General features: G+C 43.9%; 1 protein-coding gene across 7 annotated transcripts in view; it reads left to right on the top strand.

Moving 5' to 3' along the window:
- Nucleotides 1–26,706, top strand: part of LOC137381410 (dixin-like) — a 156,929-nt gene that overhangs the window by 115,634 nt on the left and 14,589 nt on the right. For 6 of the 7 annotated variants that reach the window (XM_068053962.1, XM_068053965.1, XM_068053964.1 and 3 more), the window contains 8 exons: nt 2,015–2,169; nt 3,595–3,684; nt 3,794–3,847; nt 18,315–18,365; nt 18,754–18,858; nt 20,672–20,725; nt 22,391–22,483; nt 24,595–24,666. In XM_068053962.1, the coding sequence (XP_067910063.1) occupies nt 2,015–2,169; nt 3,595–3,684; nt 3,794–3,847; nt 18,315–18,365; nt 18,754–18,858; nt 20,672–20,725; nt 22,391–22,483; nt 24,595–24,666 (674 nt within the window). The remainder of the gene's footprint in view (nt 1–2,014; nt 2,170–3,594; nt 3,685–3,793; nt 3,848–18,314; nt 18,366–18,753; nt 18,859–20,671; nt 20,726–22,390; nt 22,484–24,594; nt 24,667–26,706) is intronic. The other variant, XM_068053961.1, reaches the window with a different exon arrangement.

Here is a 26,706-nt window from a genome sequence, read left to right as displayed (position 1 = left end):
GGACACATGGATTGTGAGATAGAAATTGAACCCTCGTGCACATCCATGCTCAGCTGCACTTAACTATGAATATCTGATACAGTTTCAGTGGTATATTTAGTACTGATCCAATTTAAGCCCACAATCTAAAATGGCTCTGTCATAGCTGTACTTTAACTGGTAACTTTCTGTTTTGTGGTAGGCCCTCTGGAGGCTCAAGTGGAAATTGCTCTTAGTGTCTGGATTTTATTTTGGAAAGAACAGGAGCAAAAATACAACGCAAAGTATTCCAGGAAATTCACTACTTTTAAAATGGTTTTTAAATGCACTAATATTTGCAAATGAGGGCTCTTCATTTCAACAGCTGAGATTGTAATGCAAAAAGATAGCTAATGTTGTGCCTTTATTTAAGAAGGGGAGCAGGGATAAGTCAGGGAACTACAGGCCGGTGAGCCTTCGTTCAGTGGTGGGAAAGTTATTGGAGGGGATTCTGAGAGACAGGATTTATATGCATTTGGAAAGGCACGGTCTGATTAGGGATAGTCAGCATGGCTTTGTGTGTGGGAAATCATGTCTCATGAATTTGAGTTTTTCGAGGAGGCGACCAAGAGGATTGACGAGGGCAGGGCGATGGACGTTGTCTACATGGACTTTAGCAAGGCCTTTGACAAGGTCCCGCATGGTTGGCTGGTCCAGAAGGTTTGAACACATGGGATCCAGGGTGAGCTAGCCAATTGGATACAAAATTGGCTTGGTGATAGGAGGCAGAGGGTGGTAGTGGAGGGTTGTTTTTCAGATTGGAGGCCAGTGACCAATGTTGTGCCGCAGGGATCGGTGCTGGGCCCTCTGTTGTCTGTCATATATTAATGACTTGGATGTGAATGTAGGGGGTACGATTAGTAAGTTTGCAGATGACACCAAAATTGGTGCTATAGTGGACATTGAAGAAGGTTGTCTAAGGTTACAACAGGCTATAGATAAACTGGGAAAGTGGGCAAGGGATTGGCAAATGGAATTTAACGCAGACAAGTGTGAAGTGATGCATTTTGGGAAGTTAAACCAGGGCAGGACATATACAGTGAATGGCTGGGCCCTGGGGAATGTTGTTGAGCAGAGAGACCTTGGGGTGCAAGTACATTGGCCATTATAAATTGTCACTAGTATAGGTAGGTGGTAGGGAAATATAGGGACAGGTGGGGATGTTTGGTAGGAATATGGGATTAGTGTAGGATTAGTATAAATGGGTGGTTGATGTTCGGCACAGACTCGGTGGGCCGAAGGGCCTGTTTCAGTGCTGTATCTCTAATCTAAAAATCTAATCTACATATTTTCCTGAAAGTGGCAACACAGGTAGACAGGGTGGTGAAGAAGGCGTATGGCATGCTTGCCTTCATCGGCCGAGGGATTGAGTAGAAGAGTTGGGACGTCATGTTACAGTTGTACATAACGTTGGTTAGGCAGTATTTGGAGTACTGTGTGCAGTTCTGGTTGCCGCACTACAGGAAAGATGTGATTAAGCTAGAGAGGGTGCAGAAAAGATTCACAAGGATGTTGCCTGGTTTGGAGGGCTTCAGTTATAAAGAGAGACTGAATAGGCTGGGTCTGTTTTCCCTGGAGCGAAGGAGGCTGAGAGGGGACATGATAGAGGTATATAAAATGGTGAGAGGCATAGATAGGGTAGATAGCCAGAGTTTGTTTCCCATGGTAGGGGTGACTAAAACTAGAGGGCATAGATTTAAGGTGAGAGGGAGGAGGTTTAAAGGGGATCAAAGGGGTAAATTTTTCACACAAAGAACAGTGGGTATCTGGAATGAGCTGCCAGAGGAGGTGGTGGAGGCAGGAACAGTAGCAACATTTAAGTGGCATCTGGACAGGTACTTGAATGAGCAAGGCATAGAGGGATATGGAATTAATGCAGGCAGGTGGGATTAGTATAGATAGGCATTATGGTCGGCATGGATGCGATGGGCCGAAGGGCCTGTTTCTATGCTGTATGACTCTATGACTAAGATTCCATTAAAACATTTCTGTCTAGCAGAAGACAACATTCAGTCTGTTTGGATGTCCATGAATTCTGGAAAATGTCAAGTGAATGACCAGCACTGCCTTTGGGAGGATCAATTATTGGATCAGCAGGACCAGTTGGGGAAGGAGATGGAAGAAGCCAGAAAGATGATTTCCATCTTACAAGTATGAAGTTTTATTTAGCCACTGTTTTTTTTAAAGTTATTTAGTTATAACTGCTTAGAAATTATTTATGCTTTTCGAAGCCTAAAGTAGTAATTAAAGTACAGTATCATCACATAGGGGTACAGCAGTATGCAGGTACGGTACCATCACAGCAAGTTGTGGGTTGACTAATACCCTTCAAGAAGGGAACATGGTAGCCTTATATGGTTTGGCCTACATGTGACATCAGCCCCCTACTGGAGTTTATTGTTAATACTCTCTGATTTAGCAAGCCACTCAGTTTCTCGCCACCATCGCCACCACTTTTTAAGGGGAGCTAGGCCTTGCCAGTGCTGCCTACATTCTGTGAACAAATATTTTAAAAAATGACTTACATCTATAAAAGCTAAATACTGGAAATCTGAAATAAAAGCATAAAATGCTGGAAATAATCAGCAGGTCTGGCATGTGTGGAGAGCGAAGCAGTGTTAATATTTCAGATCAATTACCTTTTGTCAGAATTGTTCGGACTGTCAGTTCCGACTGAAGGTCATCGACTTGAAATTATGACTTACATCTATGCATGTGGTAGCAGAAAATTGATTTTAGGGTCTTCTACATAACATATTATGTTACTCCCTGTGCTTCCTGTCACTTCTGCCTGCCTCTCTGGGTTTCATCAGCCTGCTGTTTGGACACAAACCTGCCTGATCTAAGTCTAAGTGACTCTTTGGACAGGGAATGGCATTATCTTGACTCAAAAGATTTTCTTTTTCAAAAGAAGAGTTGTTGAGACAACTACCAAAAACTTGACACTCCTGCAAAATTGGAAGTTACTACTGTACTCTTGGCCTTAGTTGTTCAAGAGGTTCTCCAGTGTGAGTATAGATACAGCCAGTGGACAAATCTACAGCAGGGCCCTCTTATTCAAATGCCTCCTGCTCAAAAGCATATTCCAATTATTTGCAGATGACTGCACATGTTTATGTCCCCTAGTCCATCCCATTTATCAATAGATAGGAGAACCATCCCCTTTGTGTTTTTGCATATGCAAATATATGGTTTTCAATAACTCATTTTTGCCTGGAAAAGTAAGCAATACTTGCAGAAATAAAATTCAACCATGCCTGGAAGGCAGAAGTGTTTATTTTATTGGATTCTAAATATCAATATATCTTTGAGTTGACTTTGCACAAGTGCCTTTCTGTAAATCAGACTTAGATCAATTTTGAATGATTTCCACAATCTTGTAGTCTCTTGTGGCATAAAAATTGTTCACTTAACTCATTTTATGTTACAAAAAAATTGCATTTAATATTGCTACCCCTGTGTGTGCTTTCTAATGTGAACAGACTCTAATTGTGTCATAATTGTTGTAGAAACATGAGTGCGTTGAGCATTTTGTTATGTGACACCATGTTTTATTTCTGCTGCTTTTGTTGCCAGGGCCTACTGTTGAATGGCTCACTTCCTGAAGATGAACAGGAGGGATCATTTCCCCTGTGTGAGGAAGGAGCATGTGCAGAAGAACAACTGGTACGTGGTGTTTTACAACTGGTTACACAACAAAGTATTTGGTCCGTCTAGCTTTGTTATTTTCATGTGCTTGCAGAAACTATTGACAGTAAATTCTTGTATTGATCAGGTCATTATCAAGAGTCGTCTGGATCTGAGCATGGATGAATGTAAAGAGATAAAGGTACAAAGAATGGCTACTTTTTGTACTAGTGTTTAAGATTAGTATCACTGTACATTGTGATTATTTCTTTTAGCCAAAAATGTCCATTGCTGACTATTCCAAAGTATTTCTTCTGGGAGAGGGAATGCTGTAACTGACTCCTGAAATGTGCGAGATAATTTTAACCCCCAAGAATGGGTGGGCTTGAGTCAGGTGAAATTTGCACACTTTCATACGCTACTCCAACTTACCCATGTTCATATTTGACAGAGGTGGGATGGTGGGGGGTGGTGAGATGCTACGGGTGACCAACGACCAATCCAATCTCAGGAGATGGGCCAGTCGGTAAAAGATATTAAGGAGGCTGCTTGCCTCCATTTTTGCATCCTTTTCATTTTTAACCTATTTTCGCCAGGTTCCCCAGATTTTGAGAAACCTGGCAGGTTTAAAGGAGGCAAGAAGGACCGAATTCATAAAGTAAGTGCATTTACTGCACTGCTTGTGGACCATGAGGAGCTACAGTGTTTCTCTCAGCCCAACAAGCTTGCTTACTACCAGCTCTATGATCGCTGGCTGCCCTCTTTACCCCTTGTACCGATATACGCCCCCCCATGGTCTTTCCCCTCCTCCCCACCCAGCGATCTCTTTTCTGAGCACAATCTGGTTTCCCTCCAGCCCTGCTGCGATCTCTCCCTCCCTACCCACTCTCTGCATGTCTGCTGCAACCTTGTGCCACAGGCTGTCACGCGGAAACCTGTAGGACAAATGTAAAAGACGTCCTGTAGTTAATATCTTCTGGGTTTTCCACCCAGACCTCATTCTCACGTTTCCATGGTCATGGTCTCTTTAGTTGTCCCCTGCTTATGATGGAGGAACTTGCCTGATGAACATGCCCAACACTAAATGAAAACTTAAGACCAGATCTGGATGGCTTTTGTGTTTGTGAGTTTATTGGGCTATCAGGAGCAGAATTTAAACCTTTCAAAAGAATCATATAAACCAATGTTGTTCAGTAGAACGGTTGATTAGCTATAGGTATGGCCGTGGCAACACCATTTCAACCATATGCACTAATTTTAATAGAAAACTTCTTACATACTGTCACACAATACAGGTAAAATGTAATTCATCTGTATATTTACTCAACAGACATCTTTCACCATTCAGTAACCAGTCACAATGATCATAAGGCACTTGCACACTCTGCTTTTCATCTTATCATTTTACCGACAAATGCACCAAAAGGTTACACGCAGGCTTGGGCTGTACAGATATGAATATTGAGATCACATGACCAGTGATGGTGTCTTATTACTCATTTTATATTTACTAATCAGAAATACGATTAGCCACATGTAGTTAGTGGCGAAAGTACTGGACAACAGTAATATAGACAATTCAAGACTCTTGTTCATTAGAAATCAGAGTCTACTGACAAACTTTCGCTATATTCTGATGTTGCATGTTATTTTTATGTGAGAGAGGAAAATAGATCAAATGCTCCATTATTTAATACAAATGAATTGGCCATGTGGTGGCATGACACTGTGGAATATTAATATGCTGCAGCACAGAATGTACAGGGGTGGGATCACAATTTCTCTCTCCGTCTTGCTAGCTTCCCATCTTAGCTGTGCCATTTTGAGGAGGTGCTGGGGAGAGGACAAATCTTTTTTTCTCAGGCTTCCTGCCTGCCATTTTGGTGTAGGGAAAAGAAACAGATGTAAGACACTTTGCATATTCAAATAAGGGGCCTGACACTATTGAGTGACCCTGAATGCAGCTGGCATCAGGCAGACAGGTCCTCAGTTTACCATCTCATCTGAAAGACAGTACCTAGTAAGACTAGAGTGCCGGCCTGGATTTTGTGCTCAAGCCTCTGGAATGCAATTTGAGCCCAGGACCTTCTGATTCAGAGGTGTGAATGCTACCAATTGATCCACAGCTGACACCGAGTCTAGAGTGATGAGATACAAGTTTCTTCTTTATATTGGTGGTAAGGGTCTACGTGAAATGTTAAAGTGCCTATTTTAGAGGGTGACTGTCAAAAAAGCTGGTCCCCTGAGAGGGTTTTGGTGATAGAGGGCATTATTATACTCAGACCTTTCCTCATCTGACAAATCGTGACACACGTGCAGGAGTCACTGATTAACTATTAGAAGCTGATTTCCTCTTGACTCTTGGAAATGTATAAAAGAAAACTTGAGTATAACAGTCTGTAAAATTACAATCTATATTATTCAACCCTGGCCAGTTGCATTCTTTGGTTCCCACTGCTTGTACAGTATTTTGTAAAGTAATTTGATCATCCAGGTTTATAACTTATTGGTCTTGATAACTACAGTTAGGTTGACCCAAAAAAAAGATGATCATTTATGAAGACTGGCCTATTTCCTTCCCCTGGATGGCTACTCCCAGAGAGACATCTCAAAAACTGTGCTAGATTAGAACTTTACTTCCATCAAAAATACATTTTTGGTAGGTGAGCAATTCATTTTATTTAGGGCAGAATTTTATTGTGGTCTTGGAGGTGGGCATGGAGATGTGGGGATGAACAAAATAGGGGGCACTGTTCCTGATGTTGCCCGGGCTCCCTGCCATTTTGGTCTGGGGCGGGGAAGGCCATGGACACCCTTCCCACCCCAAGCCAATTGAGACCTTTTAAGTGACCAATTAATGGTGACTTAAGGGCCTCTTTCCACCTCCACAATTTTGTGGAAGGCGGAGGGGCCCACTACCATGGGGGCATGCCGCCAGGTAAAGCCTGGTGACCTCCTGCGGAGTGTGGGTGTCCCTCCTCTGGGGGAAATCCAGGGTCTCCCGGCAGTGATTGCTGCGCCTCCTGGAAAGACACTCCCCACCACATTGCTGGAGCATGTCTGGCCCCAGCAACCCCGACTCCACTCACCTTTCCTGAGGTGTTCTCTCTCCTCAGTACTGCAGGGCTACTGGCAGTTGCCACCATTCCCAGTGGCACTACCCAGCTTCCAATTGGCTGGCAGTTTTGGAGGCAGGAGCTTGCCCCTTAAAGGGACGACCACCCCAACGGTGGACACTTGATTGCCTGCCCACCAGGGGGTCCGCTGGAGCGCAGAGACAGGATCTACCCACCAACCGCCACCCCCCCCAACTTTCCTGCCTGCTGCCGGGACACTGATCTTTAGAATAAAATGCAGTCCTTGGTTTTTCTTCTAATTTTGAATAGCATTTTGGAAATGAGAACAGGAAAGAAAAGACACCTGAAATGGTAATTTATTATTTGGAACAGAGCAGCAAAGAGACTTTAGAGTGCAGATATACAGTTCATTAAATATGACAATGCAAGTAGGTAAAGCCACAAAACAGGCAAAGGAATAATTGATTTTGTACTTCGTGAATACAAAAGCCACAAGACAATGTTAAAGTTATTCCTTAGTTAGGCTGCAGTTGGAGTGTTGTATTTTGTTTTGGGCATCCTATTACAGGAAGGATTAAAAAAAAGTAGTAGAAAGGGTGCAGCATAAATTCATAGTTCTTATCAGGGATCCTGGGTTACAATTATGGAGGCTTGAAAGAAGTTAGGACTTTTTTGACATGAATGGCAAAGTTTAAGTGGTGAAGTGATGAGAGTTCTTTAGGGTTATGACAGGTTAAATAGTAATAGATTGTTTCCTTTGGTCAGTGGCATGATAATAACATGGAATAAAAACAAGAAATGCTGAAAATACTCAGCAGGTCTGGCAGCATCTGTGGAGAGAGAGGCAGAGTTAAAGTTTCAGGTCAGTGACCCTTCATCAGAACTGGCAGAGGCTAGAAATGTAATAGGTTTTAAGCAAGTAAAACGGGGGTGGGGAAAGGGATAACAAAAGAGGTGTTGATAGGTCAAAGTCACAGAGAATAACTGACCAGAATGTCATGGAGGAAAGGCAAACAATATGTTAATGATGTGGTGAAAGACAAAGCATAAGTACAAGACCGCAATTGTTGACAACGCGATCGGTAGGTGGCGCTGTTTTGGCACATGCGCAAATACAGCATGTGCCACGAAAACGTCACAGCTTGCGACTGTAGCAGCTGCCAGGACTAAAGATGGCGCTGCTCAAAGAATCACAGAGATGAAACCTGACAAACACGTGGCAGAATACAATGGCTGGAGTGAGAGAGTGGAGCGGGCCGGGGAGATCAGCGCGGGGGCCGGGGAGATCAGCGCGGGGGCCGGGGAGATCAGCGCGGGGGCCAGGGAGATCAGCGCGGGGGCCGGGGACAGCAGCGCGGGGAGACCAGCGGTAGCGGTGCCGGGGGGCGAGGGGGGGGAAAGGGAGAGGGAGGAGAAAGAGGGAGGGGTAAGGAAGGGGGAGGGGGAGAAAGAGGGAGAGGGGGAGAAAGAGGGGGAGGGGGAGAGAAGGAGGGGGAGAGAAAGAGGGAGAGGGGGAGAGAAAGAGGGAGAGGGAGGGGTAAGGAAGGGGGGAGGGAGAGAGCTGGGGGAGAGTGAGGAAGGGGAGAGAGTGGGGGCGGTGGAGCAGCGGAACGGAAGACGAGTGCCTTTTTCTGTGCATGCGCCATAAACACAACAGCAAAAGACTTACTGGCCAGTCCCTGGACCCGGTGACACCAAGGTCTTCGCACGCTCGCTCCCCGCGGCTCTCTACGGCCTCTCGCTTCCGGCCCTCTCCATTCAGCCGTTCCCTCCAGCTGCGGATGCCCAATCCAGTTGCTTTCTCCCCTACCCAGTTGCTTTCTCTACTTCTCCACAGTACTTCAGGCATTGCAACTGTTTGGTCCCTGCATTTTGCATGCTCCCTCTCCCCACCCCTCCCCGCTCTCCCCACCCCTCCCTCTACCCCCCCACCATAGTTGAATATCTGAAGTGCAGTTGCAAAGTCGGGGAAATAGCATGCAAAACAAAACCTCAACAATTCTGGGTTTAATTATTGAAAAGTTTTATTAAGTTCATTAAGTATCCGAGGAACTGCTGTGTATGGATACATGAGTGTTGTGTCCAGCATTCCCGTTAGACAGACAGGCCGAGTCTCTGCTATGCACAGCTAAAGAGATTGTTCCTGGAGAGCCTTGTGGTGAATAAATGCTTGGCTCTCTATTCCACTACTGTATTGTCCATGTGAAGAAGGCAAAGTCACAAGAGTCTGAGCTCAGTCTATTCTTGGTGAATGTTCCCCAAGCGCATCCCAATGTGCATTCCCAATTCATCCATAAATGCAATGTTCCTTTCCACATCGTGATGAGCTCCGCAGCATGATCTAGTTGCCTTCGTTGCTTGAATGCTGACCTTAAGTCTCAAGGATTGTTTTCTCGACGGCATGTTTTACATGAAAAGAAATAAAGCAAATCAGAGTCAGAGCTTGCCTCCCTCCATCCACTGAAATTACTGTTGTGCACACCTTTTTAAGTTCTGCAGTGAAGGCACCAATTGATAACGTCGCCAATGAAGCACTTATTACCCACCTCAGATGCAGGAATCAGCACATCCTTGCGTCCTCTCCCGCACTGCCTCCTTTGCTTGAATGCCGTCCTTAAGTGTCAAGGATTGTTTTCTCAAGGGCACATTTTACATGAAAGAAAATAAGGAAAGAACATCAGTGTCAGAGCTTCCCTCCCTCCAATGAAATTACTGTTGAGCATGCTTTGTGTTCTGCGGTAAAGGCATGTACTGATAACACCGCCAATGAATCACTTAGTACCCACCTCAGCTGTAGGAGGCAGGATGATGTTACTGCCCCTATCTCGTGATGGTTCAATGCTGCTCTCAGGGAAAACATGAATGATGTGAGGGTGCTGGAAAAGAAGCACATTTCTTTTGGGCTATGAACATAAAGCTGGCCATTTAGCCCAGCAGTTCCCTGCCAGTGGTTATGTTACTCGTGCGTCTTTCCATCCATTCCCATTTAATCCTGCCTACTACTATCACCAGTTGTGTTCACAGCAAGAGCATTCACATTTCTGCTACCACTGGACACGGCATGCTTGTTTCTTTTAGTGCTCAGTCTCTTCTTGCTGAATGTTCCCCAAGTGCTTGACCCCTTTGGACGCCCTCTCTGCTTGACAGGCAGCAACTGGCAATTGCGGAGTCTCACAAGGCTCTGCATGGTTGTTTCAACGTCGGATGGGGAAACATGAGCACTGCCCTGATGGGTGTAGGAGCAGGTGACTGTATAACTGAGCAGCAAGGAGAGGGTACCGCAGGTAGGGGAAGTGGAGATTTGAACAGGCAGGCATATGTATGGTCCATCAGATCATTAGGCCAGGGGGTGAGACGCTCAGGATCCAGGGTTTGTGACACGTGACTGATGTCCAGCGCGCGGCCACCTCCATCCGAAGGTGCTTCCGGGCAATTGTTGGGCATAGTAAATGGCTCCATCTCATCAGCCAGTCCTTGCTGCCAGCGGAGAGTCTGTTGCCGCAGCCAGTCCAATCTCCTCATGAATGCTGCCGTTCCACTCTGCAGAACGGCCTGTTGTAGCTGGTACAATTGATCTGAAAGCAAGCGGTATTTTTCATTGTGGCTGAGGGGCCTTGGCTGTTCCTCCGTAATCACAATGGCAGCAGCCATGCCTGTCGTCGTTGGTGTCTGAGATGCACGCCAGCGACAATTGGGGGCGAGCCTGTCAAAAGCCAGACCCAGATGCCTCTGCACAACAACAGCATGTTTGCAGGGCAACGAAGTCTGAATGGAGAAGATGCAGCTGCAGGTAGCCTGGCCATCATGTATCTGCAGTGTGTACTGTTTGGCGCCAGAAATCACAGTCACTGTGCCTTCATCCTGCTACATGCGGTGGCCCAGACAATGGAAATGTTTTCAGAGCAACTCACAACAGGGACTGGAGAACATGCGGTGGCCCAGCCAATGGAAATGTTTTCAGAGCAACTCACAACAGGGACTGGAGAACATGCGGTGGCCCAGCCAATGGAAATGTTTTCAGAGCAACTCACAACAGGGACTGGAGAACATGCGGTGGCCCAGACAATGGAAATGTTTTCAGAGCAACTTACAAAGGCAGAGCAACTTACCTTGGAACAATCTCCTGTGTCAAATAAAAATGAAGCAAGTCTCCAAAACAAATAAATAATTCAGATAAAATGCGAGAAAATGCCCGACGAAACCTCCCCTCCTTCCACTTTCAAAAAGTCGCGCCGAAGCTTTGACGCATGCGCAGAGGCCAAACTGGCGCGTCGGCGAGGAAGACGAAATAACGCGATGACGTCATCTGCGCATGCGCACAACGGGCCTGACAGGTCGGACCGCAGCGCATGCGCAGAGATGAGGAGAGTGTGTGCGCATGCGCGTACCGTGTCGTCTGCGCATGCGCAAAGCGGTCCTGGTCATCCGGACCGCAGCGCATGCGCAGGGGGCATGAGACCGTCTGCGCATGTGCGCACCGCGGCGCATCCTGATGACGTGTCCGATGAAGTAGCGTTGTCATGAATTACTTTGTAAGTACAAAGAGGGTGTTAATTGACAGAAGACTGAACAGCCTGGCCCCAAGCACAAACATGAAAAAAAGCAGTGGGTAGGCACAGTAGAAACGAACTAAACTAAAATAAATACATAAAAAAGAAAATATAACTAAAAATAATAAAAAGGGGGGCCCCGTCATGCTCTGAAATGATTGAACTCAATGTTCAGTTCGGCAGGCTGTAGCTTGCCTAATCGGAAAATGAGGTGCTGTTCCTTGAGTTAGAACACTGTAGCAATCCCAGGACAGAGATGTGGGCATGAGAGCAGGGGGAAGTGTTGAAATGGCCAGCAACTGGAAGCTCGGGGTCATGCTTTCGGACTGAGCGGAGGTGTTCCGCAAAGCGATCACCCAGTCCCCATCCACCATCACCCTCCTCCGCTTGGCTGAAATTGTTCTCACATTAAACAACTTCTCCTTCAACTCCACTCACTTCCTTCAAGTAAAAGGCGTTGCTATGGGTACCCGCATGGGTCCTAGCTATACCTGTATTTTTGTGGGATATGTTGAACATTCCTTGTTCCAGTCCTACTCAGGCCCCCTCCCCAGCTCTTTTTCCGGTACATTGATGACTGTATTGGTGCCGTTTCCTGCTCCCGCCCGGAACTGGAAGACTTTTATCAACTTTGCTTCTAATTTCCACCTTTCTCTCACCTTTACATGGTCCATCTCCGACACTGCCCTTCCCTAACTTCTTTGTCTCATTATTAGCCCACCAACTTGAGCAGCGAGGTCTGGAGTGAGCGGCTGAGGGGAGGAAGCATCAAGGCCGAGTGGGAAGTGCTGCAGCCTCAAAGTCTCCCATTCAGCTGCTTCCTAGATACCCGAGACGTTTTATTGCGCATGTGTGAAGCTGGACCTGGCGCGGATATGCGATGACGTTGGCGCTGTGCGATGACGTCATCCTGCACATGTGCCACTAAGTCCTGGCAAGATGAAGCTGCGCATGAGCGCAGCTTGGCGCACTCTGGCGTCAGCAGGCTGGTGCGTTGTCAGGAATCACTTTGTATTAGAAATTACTTTTTTCTCCTCAATTATATGATGCAACCTATTTATGAATGCCTTTAATTCGTTAATATTTTCTGCATCAGACTTTGATATCATCCATAGAACCATAAAGAAATTACAGCACAGAGGAGGCCATTCAGCCCATCATGTCTGTGCTGGCTGAAAAAACTAGCCACCCAATCTAATCCCACCTTCCAGCACTTCGTCCATAGCTCTGCAGGTTTCAGCACTTCAGGTGCATGTCCAGGTACCTTTTAAAAGAATTGAGAGTTTCTGCCTCCACCACCGTTCCTGGCAGTGAATTCCAGATACCCACCACCCTCTGGGTAAAAAGGTATTCCCTCATGTTCCCTCTAATCCTTCTACCAATCACCTTAAATCTGTGCCGCCTGGTAATTGACCTCTCTGCTAGGGGAAACTCTGCTAGGCCCCTCATAACTTTGTATACCTCAATTAAGTCACTCCTCGGCCTCTTCTGTTCTAAGGAAAACAATCGTAACCTATCCAATCTTCCCTTATAACTGCAACTTTCAAGCCCTGGCAACATTCTTGTAAATCTCCTCTGTACTCTCACCAGAGCAATTATGTCCTTCCTGTAATGCAGTGACCAGAACTGTATGCAACACTCCAGCTGTGGCCTAACCAGTGTTTTATACAGTTCCAGCATTACATCCCCGCTTTTGTATTCTATACCTCGGCCAATAAAGTAAAGCATTCCATATGCCTTTTTCACCACTCTATCTACCCGTCCTGCCACCTTCAGGGACATGCACTCCAAGGTGTCTCACTTCTTCTACCCCTCTCAATATCATCCCGTTTATTGTGTATTCCCTTGCTTTCTTTGCCCTCCCCAAATGCATTACCTCACACTTCTCTGGATTGAATTCCATTTGCCACTTTTCCGCCCACTCAATCAAACCAATGATATCGTTCTGGAGTCTAGAGCTATCCTCTTCACTATCAACTACACGGCCAATTTTTGTCATCAGCAAATTTCCCAATCATGCCTTCCAAATCATTAATATATACCACAAACAGCAAGGGACCCAACACTGAGCCCTGTGGAAGGTCATTGAAAACCGCTGTCCATTTGCAAAAACATCTGTCGACCACTACCCTTTGTTTCCTGTCACTGAGCCAATTTTGGATCCAACCTGCCACATTCCCCTTTATCCCATGTGCTTTCATTTTACTGACAGTCTGCCATGTGGGACCTTGTCAAATGCCTTACTAAAATCCATGTAGACCACATCCACTGCACTACCCTCATCAATCCTCTTTGTTACTTCCTCAAAAAACCTAATCAAGTTAGTGAGACATGACCTTCCCTTAACAAATCCTTGCTGACTATCCCTGATTAATCTGTGCCTTTCTAAGTGGCAGCTTATCCTGTCCCTCAGAATTGTTTCTAATAATTTACCCACCACTGAAGTCAGACTGATTGGCCTATAATTATTTGGCCTATCCCTCGCACCCTTTTTAAACAATGGTACAACGTTCGCAGACCTCCAACCATCTGGTACCTCACCTGTATCTAGTGAGGATTTGAAGATGACCCTCAGAACATCCGCTATTTCCTCCCTGGCTTCCTTTAACATCTGGGATGCAAACCACCCGGCCCTGGCGATTTATCCACTTTCAAGGATGTCAGACCCTACAGTACTTCCCCTCTCATTATGCTTATTGTATCTAATATTTCACTCTCTTCTTTAACTACAATGTTTGCATCAGCCCTCTCCTTTGTCAGACAGACACCAAAAAATCCAGCCTTAACAGCACACTATAGATTGCTGTAGGAGGGGGGAGTGTCAGTACACAAGAATGTCACAGTGGCTTTAATAACATAGCTTTTCTAGAATCAAATTTTAGGACGCTAACTATGACAGGTATTCATTAATTTGGGTCAGTATTTACAAATGCATATATAATAGCAAGTAGCATTGACAATAGAAACAGTATTCAAAATTGACAATAGTTGTTCTAATGAACAGGGGCTTACTTGCTTAGTGGTACAGTTGCACTGATTCTCTTGCATGTTATGACATGAATTCCATGTTCTAAAAGGTTGGTTTGTCAACAGGATCATCAAGTGCATATCACATTTCTTGCCTGCAGCAAAGTGTTTGTAACAAGAGTGTTTTCGAAATAAAAGGAGAAAAATTTATAATTGTAGAAGTGCAGCAATGGAATAATGAATTTCATAGAATCTTAGAATGATACAGCACAGAATAAGGCCACTTGGCCCATCATGTTGAATACAATCCATGCTCATCACAAAGCTTATGCAAATTAACAAAAAGGGAATTTGACTCTATATTGCTATATAACAGTGCCTACACATTGATACCAGAAAATAAAATAGAATCTAATGGGGGCTTTTTTGGTCTGATGTATCTCCACAGCATAGAAATTACTCTGTGATTTTGTACAAATGCTCAGCATTTTCACATTAAATTCTTTTGTTGGCTATTTTAACTAAAGTGTTGAACCATTTCCTGTAATATGTTGCTAATACAGCACAGCATAATTTCTAGGAATAATTTTTCACACACCGGTTATTTGACAGCATGGTCAAAATAACATACCAAGGATCAGCAAGTCCTTTTATGCTGGGCTGTATGACGCAAAGTCCACAGACAGCAGAGCCTCCCAGTCCTTCCTGTCATCTATCACAGAGGTCTTAGATGACAGCAGGAGGGAGAGACTGGACAAGCCGCTAACTCTGGACGAGCTGACAAAGGCCTTCGAGACGAGTAAAACTCCCGGAAGCGACGGCTTACCGGTCGAGTTGTACTCGGCCCTGTGGGACTGGGTCGGCCCGGACCTGCTGGAATTATACGAGAGTATGCTCCTGACCGGCAGCATGTCAGAATCCATGAGGAAAGGCATCATCACCCTCATCTACAAGCAGAAGGGGGAAGAGGGCAGAAATCAGAAATTGGTGGCCCATCTCACTGCTTAATGTTGACTACAAGATTCCGTCCAAAGTCATAGCCAGTCGAGTCAAGTCTGCTCTCGAGTTGGTGATCCACCCTGATCAGACCTGTACTGTACCCGGCAGGAAGAACTCCGATAGCCTCGCGCTACTCAGGGATACGATCGCCTACGTACGGGACAGGAGGGTGGACGCCTGCCTCATCAGCCTGGACCAGGAGAAGGCTTTTGACAGGATATCGCACACCTACATGATGGACATGCTCTCCAAAATGGGGTTTGGGGAGGGAATCTGCAATTGGATCAAACTGCTCTACACAAACATCAGTAGCGCAGTCTCAATCAATGGGTGGGAATCAGAAAGTTTCCCGATCCAATCTGGAGTCAGACAAGGCTGTCCTCTCTCCCCGGTCTTGTTTGTTTGCTGTATTGAACCCTTTGCTGAGTGTATTAGGAAGGATGCGAGCATAAGTGGGGTGACAATCCCAGGCCGCGGAGGCACTCAGGTTAAAACCTCCCTGTACATGGATGACGTTGCCGTCTTCTGCTCGAATCCGCTGTCCGTGCGCAGACTGATGAGCATCTGCGACCAGTTCGAACTGGCCTCGGGAGCCAAAGTTAACCATGGCAAGAGCAAGGCCATGTTCTTTGGGAACTGGGCTGACCAATCCTTTGTCCCCTTCACCGTCAGGTCAGACTACCTGAAGGTGCTGGGGATATGTTTCGGAAGGGTCGGGGCATGCACCAAAACCTGGGAGGAGCGAGTAGCCAAGGTACAACAAAAGTTGAGCATGTGGGGGCAGCGAACTCTCGCCATTGTGGGTAAGAACCTGGTCATCAGGTGCGAGGCGCTCACGTTGTTGCTGTATGTGGCGCAGGTCTGGCCCATACCCCACTCCTGCGCTGTGGCGGTCACCCGAGCCATTTTCCACTTCATCTGGGGATCTAAAATGGACCGGGTCCGGAGGGACATGATGTTCAAACCTCTGGATAAGGGCGGGAAAAATGTACCCAACGTGGCCCTCATCCTGATGACCACCTTCGTGTGTGACTACCTCAAGCTGTGTGTAGACCTCCAGTACGCAAACACCAAGTGTCACTACGTGCTGAGGTTCTATCTGTCCCCGGTGTTGCGAAGGATGGGCCTGGTCACATTGCCGCGGAAAGCTCCATGCAGTTGGACCGTGCCGTACCACCTATCCTTCGTGGAGCAGTTTCTGCGGGAAAACACCTTTGACCACCGATACATCAGGCAGTGGTCTGCACGGAATGTCCTCAAGGCCCTACGGGAAAAGGAGACGGCGGATCCTGTCGGATGGTTCCCCGAGCAGACCACCAAAGTCATTTGGTGGAATGCCTCATCACCAGAACTTTCAAACAAGCACCAAGATGTAGCTTGGCTGGTGGTGAGAAGAGCCCTCCCTGTCAGATCCTTCCTGCACGCCCGAAGTCTTGGCCCCTCCGCGCAATGCCCCCGCGGTGGCTGTGGTGGGGAAGAGACAGTTGCCCACCTCCTCCTGGAATGTGTCTTTGCAAAGCAGGTGTGGAAAGAGATGCAGTGGTTTTTGTCGAGGTTCATCCCAAGCAGCTCTGTAACACAGGAGTCTATGCTCTACGGGCTGTTCCCAGGGACGCACACCGAGACAAACATCAACTGCTGCTGGAGGACTATCAATTCGGTGAAAGACGCCCTTTGGTCTGCCCGAAACTTGCTGGTCTTCCAGCGCAAAGAGTTGTCCACGACCGAATGTTGCAGACTGGCACATTCCAAGGTCCAGGACTATGTGCTGAGGGACGCACTAAAGCTTGGGGCAGCCGCAGCAAAGGCTCAATGGAGAAAGACCACAGTGTAAGGTCTCCCCACCAAGCTGAACTGAGGGGCTAGATCCATGGGAAACCCCTCGAACTGTATTGGGAAAATTTTCATTTGCTGTAAAATGTAAAATTGTAATTGGCATGACAAATGTGAAATGGAAGCGTTGTGAGGCAACTCATGATTGTGTTGAAGCAAACGGATCTCCTTTGCACTGTTTGTATTTTTTGACTTGGTGCTGTTTGAAACTGGTAAGGTAATTTTTACAGATTTTTATGAATAAAGTATATTTTGGAAATAAAAAAGAAGCATGGTCAAAATAACAGTGTGCCATGCAGTGGGAAGTTATTATAACTTACTAGACAGCGAGTGCCCAGTCTCAAAGGAGCCATTTCAAAGAAGCAGAGGCAAGGCAGTCTCTAGCATGTACAGGGGAATATAAAAAGCAATTATTTGAATATTCTCAAGCCTTGCTCAACGTAAAGGCTGGGACTCACTTATTTTTGGTTTAAATGTATATCTAACTCCTAAAAATAGTTATTGCTACTTATTTTTAAATAAGGCTATTATCTTTACTTTTTGATCGTAAGTCTTATTGTTAATGTTTCCCCAATCTTGAAGGCTTTGTGGGTAATTACCATGACATCATAAGTTTAATCAGTACTCCCATTGGACGGAAAACAAACGTGATTTTGGGATTGGAGCTTGGTTATGACTGTGTGCATGTAGGATCTCAACTCGCATCGCGCTAGTCTGAATTATACTTGGTTAATGTCCGGGATTGCTCTGATGCATTTTGATTAGCGCAAATGATGCTTTGGCTGAGGCAGCAACACTTATCTAGGGAGTGGTTTCATTGCCTGCCTCTGGAGCTAAAGCACTGTCAGCAGAAAAGATAAAGCACTGGTGGCGATCGTGCTTCCTAGAAGTCCATTATTGTAATTCTGGCTATTATAGAGCTGCACTCAGGCCAAGTACATTGGCCAGCAATGTAATTTTAGCCATTGTTAGTCCTTCTCCCAATATCGGTAGATCCACAGCCAGAATGACAAAGGCACAATTGCGGGCTTGTAGTAGCTAGACATCAACAAGATTGCATGTGAACTGTACCTTTTGCACTGTGGTTATGTTGCAGTGCTGCTGATCTCCCTCCCCCATAGTATAAATAGTTGATGCAAGTTTAGCTTTATATTATCTCCGTTACCACTGTGTTTTCTGTAATTCTTTTGCACCATAATTGGGGAAAAAATCAATTTTTAAAATGTTTTCTTTTAATTTACAGAGGGAATTGTTAAAATACAAACAGGAAACCAGGAATCTGCAGGGAGTAAAGGTAAGAATAGAGGGACTGATGCCCAGTTATGTGGCATGTCTGGAAAGAGACTTCCTATGTAATCAACCTGTTAACGCAGCTTAACCTACGCTAACCAACCCATGACTCAATCATAACTCGAGGCAAAATCTCTTATCTTGTGTGGCATTTTTAGAGGAGCTATTTTAAAATATATTTTGCAGCAAAGTAGAATTAGTACAGCAATTTTGTGCTTCTTTAAACTCAGGACATTTCAGTGGTGTTTCCCCTGCGTGTATACATAGGAAGGATTTAATGTAAGTGTGATGAAATTTGTATTACTGTACACTCCATAGTTGATTGGGTGATTGTAATGACTCTGGATATTGATGACCATTTCTCAGTTCATTAAAACATTTTTTTTTCTCAGGATGCATTGCAGCATCGGATGGCACAGCAGGAAAGCTCCATTCTTCAACTGAAGCAGGAATTGCTGAGAGCGAGCATGGCAAAAGACGAGCTACTGAGTGAAAATGTGAGGATCTAGCTTTCTCTTTGTCAATGGTGAAGTGCTTGTAAGCACTCTTAGGAAATAAGACCTGTAACAGTATGTAAGTTGCATAAGTTTGTAGCATGGTACAACATCATTTTGTATTTTTGGTGGAAATATAACTCTCACGTGGTAAATGCAGCAAGAAGTATCCCACTGTCAAAAAATTGTGAATGAAGAAGGCAAGGCCAGATCATGCCCTCAAAAATGTCAGGAAATCGTTACGACTCACCCACTATCACGACAGCCTTGATCATCAGCTTTTTAATAATTTTAATGAATCATCTATGGTGTTGCTCAAAGTGATACAGATGCAGTGGAGTAAATAGACATGGGTGAAGCAGTTTTTGATTGGCTCATATTTTAACCAATCAGAAAAGCGTGACAGATTTTGTGTTCGGGTATTACACTTCAAATGTGTCCCTATGTGAGGACCTTTAGTATATTAATTACTATTATCAATATAGATGTGGGATAAAAATGGTATTCTCAGTTATTTTATTTGCAGCATAAGTTTAAAATGTAGCTTGTTTTATTTAATTTTGACTAGGATTTGTAAAATTCTCTCAGGAATTAAGTGACTAACCCAGGAACAGGCAAACAAAATTATAGAACGGAGCACAGGTTGACAGTTGATAAATGTACAGTCATTAATGGACACGCAGCAGACTACCCAGACATTCATTTGTGTTGTCCAGAATAGCATAACAATAAATGGATGTAACTGATAGAGAGACACAGATATGTGCCCATGTTGTATAAAAAACAATCCTAGAATAAATAACCTACAGCAATAGCAACAACTTTCACTTTTCTAGCTCTTTACCTTATCAAAAAATCTCAAAAGTGCTTCACAGAAAGGAGGGGGGAATGGAGTAGAGTTAATGGAAGTGACTGACAACAGAAAGAGGTACATTTTGTGGAGGTATTTGAAGGTGGGAAGACATGAAGTAAGATCGAGAGGTTCAGACTACAAGGCATTGATAGCTGAAGACTTTCCACCAGGGATAGAGCAGAGGGAAGGAGTTGAAAGAACTGATACAAACCAGGATGTAGGGCTGAAGAAGACTGCAGGGTAAGGTGAGGCCAAAGTCACGGATGGATTTGAAACTGAGGATGAAGGTTTTTGAAATCTTTGCAGTGTGGTTGAGGAATCAATGCAGGTCAGTGAGGATAGGGGATGATGGGTAAGTGAGACATAATTTGGGATAGAATGTGGGCAGATGAAGCAAAAACAGAAAATACTGAAAACATTCAGCAGATCAGTTAGCATCTGTGGAAAGAACCAGTAAGTTCTGTGGTCAGGACTGGTTGAAATTCTAGGAGTAGAGGAGAAAACCATAGATGAGTTAGATTTTATGTAGGGTGGGATGCAGGACTGTGAGAATTGCTTTGGAGAACGTAATCCTGAAGATGATAAAACTGTGGATGAACATTTCATTAACAGTGAGGGTAAAGTAAATCAGAAGTGAACAATAATACAGAGATAGAAATAGGTGGTCTTGGCAATTTACAGGATATAAGATTTGAAGCTCAAGATCAACAGGATACTAACGCTGTGTATCTACTGATGTTTATTATAGGAAAACCATATTTTATTTTGGAGATTGCACAGCTCATTGGTACTGGTCTAAAAATGCACCAGTTTTGAAAGGCATTCTAGGATGAAAGTAGAAGTAAAATCATCCCATTCTGGTCATTAGTCATTTGACTTATGATGGTTCACTTTTCTTGTTGATTTTTATGAATTGGCTGCTGGAAAAGGTTATTTCTATCCCTTTACATTTTGTATTGATAGCTTGACCTACAAAGGAAGACTGAAGAAAGGAACCGACTCCTTGGGGAATTTAAAGTAAGGAACTCTACAATTCTCACTGGTAAATTGCATTTTTAGCTTTGATTTGTTGTGGAGTCATCTAATTGCCACAGACTATAATCTGGCACAGGAAATATACACGTCAGTTGTAACTTATTAAAAAGCTTACATGTTAACTGGAATGTAAGTAAATTATTTCATATTTCTTGTTTAGAATGTTTGCCACATAGCTGCTTGTGTAAAATTTATAATAACAGTTGTTTTGAAAACCTTACTGGTTCTATTGGTAAATATAATGCTATTATATTTTCCTCTGAGAGACAGATTTAGCAAATAATCATAGCTGAATGCCAGTGCAGTGCTGAGGGGGTCCTGCAATGTTGCAGATGTTGTCCTTCGAATATTTTGTTGAGCCAAAACTTTATAGAACATAGAACAGTACAGGCCCTTTGGCCCACGATGTTGTGCCGAACCTTTAACCTACTCTAAGATCAAACTAACTACCTACCCTTCATTCTACCATCATCCATGTACCTGTCCAAGAGTCACTTAAATGCCCCTAATGTATCTGCTTCTACTACCACCGCTGGCAGCGCATTCCACGTACCCACCACTCTCTGTGTAAAGAACCTACCTCTGACATCTCCCCGAAACCTTCCTCCAATCACCTTAAAATTATGCCCCCTGGTGATAGCCCTTTCCACCCTGGGAAAAAGTCTCTGACTATCCACTCTATCTATGCCTCTCATCATCTTGTACCCCTCTATCAAGTCACCTCTCATCCTTCTTCGCTCCAATGAGAAAAGCCCTAGCTCCCTCAATCTTTCTTCGTAGGACATGCCCTCCAGTCCAGGCAGCATCCTGGTAAATCTCCTCTGCGCCCTCTCTAAAGCTTCCACATCCTTCCTATAATGAGGCAACCAGAACTGAACACAATATTCCAAGTGTGGTCGAACCAGGGCCTTATAGAGCTGCAGCATAACCTCGCGGCTCTTAAACTCAATCCCCCTGTTAATGAAAGCCAACACACCATACGCCTTCTTAACAACCCTATCAACTTGGGTGGCAACTTTGAGCGATCTATGGACATGGACCCCAAGATCCCTCTGTTCCTCCACACTACCAAGAATCCTGTCTTTAAGCTTGTATTCCGCATTCAAATTCGACCTTCCAAAATGAATCACTTCACACTTTTCCAGGTTGAACTCCATCTGCCACTTCTCAGCCCAGCTCTGCATCCTGTCAATGTCCCGTTGCAACCTACAACAGCCTTCCACACTATCCACAACTCCAGCAACCTTCGTGTCATCGGCAAACTTGCTAACCCAGCCTTCCACTTCCTCATCCAAGTCATTTATAAAAATCACAAAGAGCAGAGGTCCCAGAACAGATCCTTGTGGAACACCACTGGTCTTTCTCCTTCAGTGGTTCAGGTATATATATTATGGATCCCTGACTATTTAAGGAAGAGTCCTGACCAACATTCCTCCCGCAGCTTATACCACTATAAGCAGATAGACAGGTCATTCCCCACATAACTGTTTGTAGAACCTTGCAAAATGCCTGCTGTTTGCATATGTAACAGTCAGTGCATTTCAAAGTATTTAATTGTCTATGGAATGCTTTGAGACTTTTCTGAGAAGTATGTTAAGGTGTTAGAAAAATGCAAATCTATCTTCCTTTTGTGATCCTTCCTTGCAGAGAGAGTTGGGTCAGAAGGACCGATTATTCCAGCAGCAGCAGGCCAAACTGGATGATACTCTGTGGAAACTAACAGAGGCCACTCATATAAAGGTATTGAAAAGGAAGTTCATCCAGTAGAATGTGTTACATTTGAGACCCTAGGCTATATAGTGTTAACACTTCAAACTTCAGAAGAAGTGTGAAATATTCACTTAAATAATCTGTACACTCCTAAAACTTTAAGGATTAGATAGTATTGAAGCAAAATAAACCCAAAGTACAATCTATTAATCTATTCCTGTGATCTAATGAATGAATTCGACAATATTCTGTGATTTTGTACATTTCCTTTCTGTATAGGAAATAACTTTCTCTCTGTTGTATTAATTTAAAGACTTATGTACTTTGAACTACAAAAATTCCTTCGGTATCAAAAATGATTGAACCACCTGAAATATGTTTTCTTTTTATGGTGTGCTGTTACCTAGCAATGCCAGTACCAAATGCCAGCAATGCTAATGACACTTGTTTATAATGAATGATTGACTGAGTTTTTAATGTATTCAACAGACTTTAACAGAGCATAGTTTGATTGTTGAGAAATATCTTTGAACTGTATTCATTACAGGACAAGTGGACTGTTAGATTATTGCGCAATGTCGTATGTTGTAGTATCTCACTGAACAACATCTTCCTTAAACTGATGTTACTCCTACTTCCAATCATTTTCAACCGTGAAATTTGGTCCTTAACAGTAATTATTGTAGTGCTGTATCTGATTCTTTCCATTAGATAGTGCTACAAATAACATACAACATTTACAGTGGTCCAGAATGTGCTGTGAAAATAAGAGGTCGCAGCGCATGTCGTTATTAATGCATAAAAGATTTCAGCCATTTGTGGCAAGGAAGAGATACCCCGTGAGTTATGAATTGCCACAAATTACTGGATGATTTACACCCGTCTGCCGTTAACCTCACAAAAAATGGAGCTCGCCATCAACCTCCCTCTAAGAGTCAGGAAATTACTACATTTGCATTGTAAATAAGAATTAACCCTGCTTCAGAAAGTTAGGGCTACTATTTAATGGTGAAAGGGCCCTTTTAATAGGATAATTTATCTTTCCTGTGGCCTTGCACTTTGAAACCAGTTAGCAATTAAATTATAATTGTTCTACATAAGCCACATAATGCATGCAACCTGGATGCAAGTTAAATTGGGAAAATTATAAAAGGAAGTAAATCCTTCACAGAGATCTTAAAAAAAGCATGAGGGAATACAACTAAATGATAGAAATGAAAGGAAACAAAGAGGCGTAGATTGGAAAGCATTTTACTGGACATGAATATCGATGATTGAGAAAATGTGGGCTTGTAACTGGCCTAATGAGAGGAAGATCATCAAATTTAATCTGTTGTGGATTCTGGCTGGGAGTAAAGAAGATGCTAAATTCATTTCACCTTTTCAGGATTTTGAATTATCCCCCCACTTAAAATATGTGTCTCCACTAGGGGTTAGGAAATACAAAAGTGAGGCCCAGGAATATGAAAGGACACATCAGTTTATTCTGAGCAACGTCCCCATAAATATTGCTTCCAATTGTAAGTAACCAACAATCAACTTGCTGACTCCACAAGTAACATCTTGCTTTGAATCTACTATTGCCCTAATTCAGTTTCAGTATCATCTTTAGCTATTTCGATAACATACGTGTGTGACACCCATTATGTTTCTTTCCAATGCGCAATACCTTGAACTTGTCATTGTTCCACTCATTCATAGATTTATTTTTCTAATTCCTTTTGCAACTCTGTCCTCAACACCAACATTCTGACAAAACTTTTGGCCCTGTCACAAGGTTCATCAGCAATTTAAAGTGAATGGCTCCGTTGTCCCACATGGACCAAAAAATTCCAACTTTGCCAAGTCAGTTGATCCTAGCTGGGCTACAATGTGATAGTGCAATTAGCCTCAATATCCCTAGGTAGAATGGTATTGTGAATTTTGACAGAAAATGCACTGGAGTGCTCACCCTCTGGTAAAAATGAGATACTGCAGAACATGCTAAAGCTTGCTTAAACTCAAGCTTTTGACTGTTGCAGACTAAATAGATCAAAACCCTACATTAAAGGATTATACAGTAGTAATTCAATAATTATTTTACGTGAACATTTCTATATTACAATTTTATAATAGAAATGACTGTGTATCATTCCTTTCAGAATGACTTGCAAAGGGACCTGGAACAGAAGGATATGCTTCTTCAACAGCTGTTGAACAGAGAAAAGGAAGAGGTATGATTCTATTACATTCCCTATTGGTAGCTTCTGAGGTATGATTCTTTATAAATTAACTATAATTGATGCATGGGAGTGATCTCATCCAAGGGCTCACATAACCAAAATTACATTCATAATTATAATCATCTGAACTCCGAGATGAGAACATCTTTATTTATTATTTATTTTATTTTATTTAGAGATACAGCACTGAAACAGGCCCTTCGGCCCACTGAGTCTGTGCCGATCAACAACCACCCATTTATACTAATCCTACATTAACCCCATATTCCCGACCACATCCCCACCATTTTCCTACCACCTACCTACACTAGGGGCAATTTACAATGGCCAATTTACCTATCAACCTGCAAGGCTTTGGCTGTGGGAGGAAACGGGAGCTCCCGGCGGAAACCCACGCGGTCACAGGGAGAACTTGCAAACTCCGCACAGGCAGTACCCAGAACTGAACCCGGGTTGCTGGTGCTGTGAGGCTGCGGTGCTAACCACTGTGCTGCCAGTTTAAAGTAGCTCAGCCAATTTTTATTTCCAAAAAATAGGTCAGTTATGATCACTATATTAAAAAAAAAGTGGTGGTCAACTATTTCACCGCTGTTTCTGGAATCTTGGTCTCTGCAAAATGGCTGCCATTTTTGCCTGCATAAGAAAAGTGACTGAACAACAACTTATGTTTATATAGCACCTTTAACGTAATGAAATATCCCAAGGTGCTTCACAGGAGCATTATAAAACAAAGTATGACACTGAGCCACAAAAGGAGATATTAGGTCAGATGGCCAAAAGCTTGATCAAAGAGTTAGGTTTTAAAGAGTGTCTTAAAAGAGGAAAGTGAGGTAGAGAGGTGGAGAGGTGTAGGGAAGGTATTCCAGAGTTTGGGGCCCAGACAACTGAAGGCGTGGCCCACAATGGGAGCGATTAAAATCAGGATGCACAAGAGGCCAGAATTAGAGGAGCACATATGTCTTGGAGGGTTATGGGGTTGGAGGAAATTAGGGATAGGGAGAGGCAAGGCCATGGAGGGATTTGAAAACAAGGATGAGAATTTTAAAATCAAGATGTTGCTTGACTGGGAGCCAATGTAGGTCAGCAATAGGGGAACGGGACTTGGTGCGAGAAAGGACATGGTCAGTAGAGTTTTGGAATTTACGGAGAGTAGAAGGTGGGAGACCAGTCAGGAGTGTGTTGGAATAGTCAAGTCTAGAGGTAATGAAGGCACGAATGAGGGTTTCAACAGCAGATGAGCTGAGTCAGGGGTGGTCGGGCGATGTTACGGAGGTGGAAATAGGCAGTCTTAGTGATGGCATGAATATGAGGTCAGAAGCTCATCTTGGGGTCAAATGTGACATCAAGGTTGCAAACAGACTGGCTTAGTCTCAGACTGTTGCCCGGGAGAGGAATGGAGTTGGTAGCTAGGGAACAGAGATTGGAGCGCGGACCGAAAACGATGGCTTCAGTCTTTCCAATATTTAATTGAAGGAAATTTCTGCTCATCCGATGTTGGATAAGCAGTCTGATAATTTAGCAATAGTAGAGGAGTTCAGAGAAGTGGTGGTGAGGTAGAGCTGAGTGTCATCAGTATACATGTGAAAACGAACGCTGTGTTTTTGGATGCTGTCGCCGTGAGGCCGCATGTAGATGAAAAATAGGAGGGGGCCAAGGATAGATCCATTGGGAACACCAGAAGTAACAGGTGGGAGCAGAAAGAGAAGCGATTGCAAGTGATTCTCTGCCTACGAGTAAAGAGATAAGAATGGAAAGTGGAGTCCATTTAAACGTAATTCATGAAGTACATTGGCACAACCTGAAAGACATGATAAAGCATTAGATAAATGCAATGTTTCCTTCAAATGGGTTTATCAGTTTAGGTACTGTGTTTTTGGTGAGGGCCTTTCTCTTATAGTAGATGCTGAGGCCAGCGTGCTCAATGATATTCCTGCTGAAGGATTAATGACTCAGAGCTGCTGGTTTTATATTTTCAGTGAAAGATGGGCAGAATTGTAGAAGATGCTCCCCAAATCAGTTAGAAAAAATCCC

The sequence above is a fragment of the Heterodontus francisci genome, chromosome 22, assembly GCF_036365525.1.
Source record: "Heterodontus francisci isolate sHetFra1 chromosome 22, sHetFra1.hap1, whole genome shotgun sequence".
Classification (NCBI taxonomy): Eukaryota; Metazoa; Chordata; class Chondrichthyes; order Heterodontiformes; family Heterodontidae; genus Heterodontus; species Heterodontus francisci.
The sequence above is the reverse complement of the archived record's forward strand: the minus strand, read 5'-3'. Positions and strand labels throughout refer to the sequence as shown.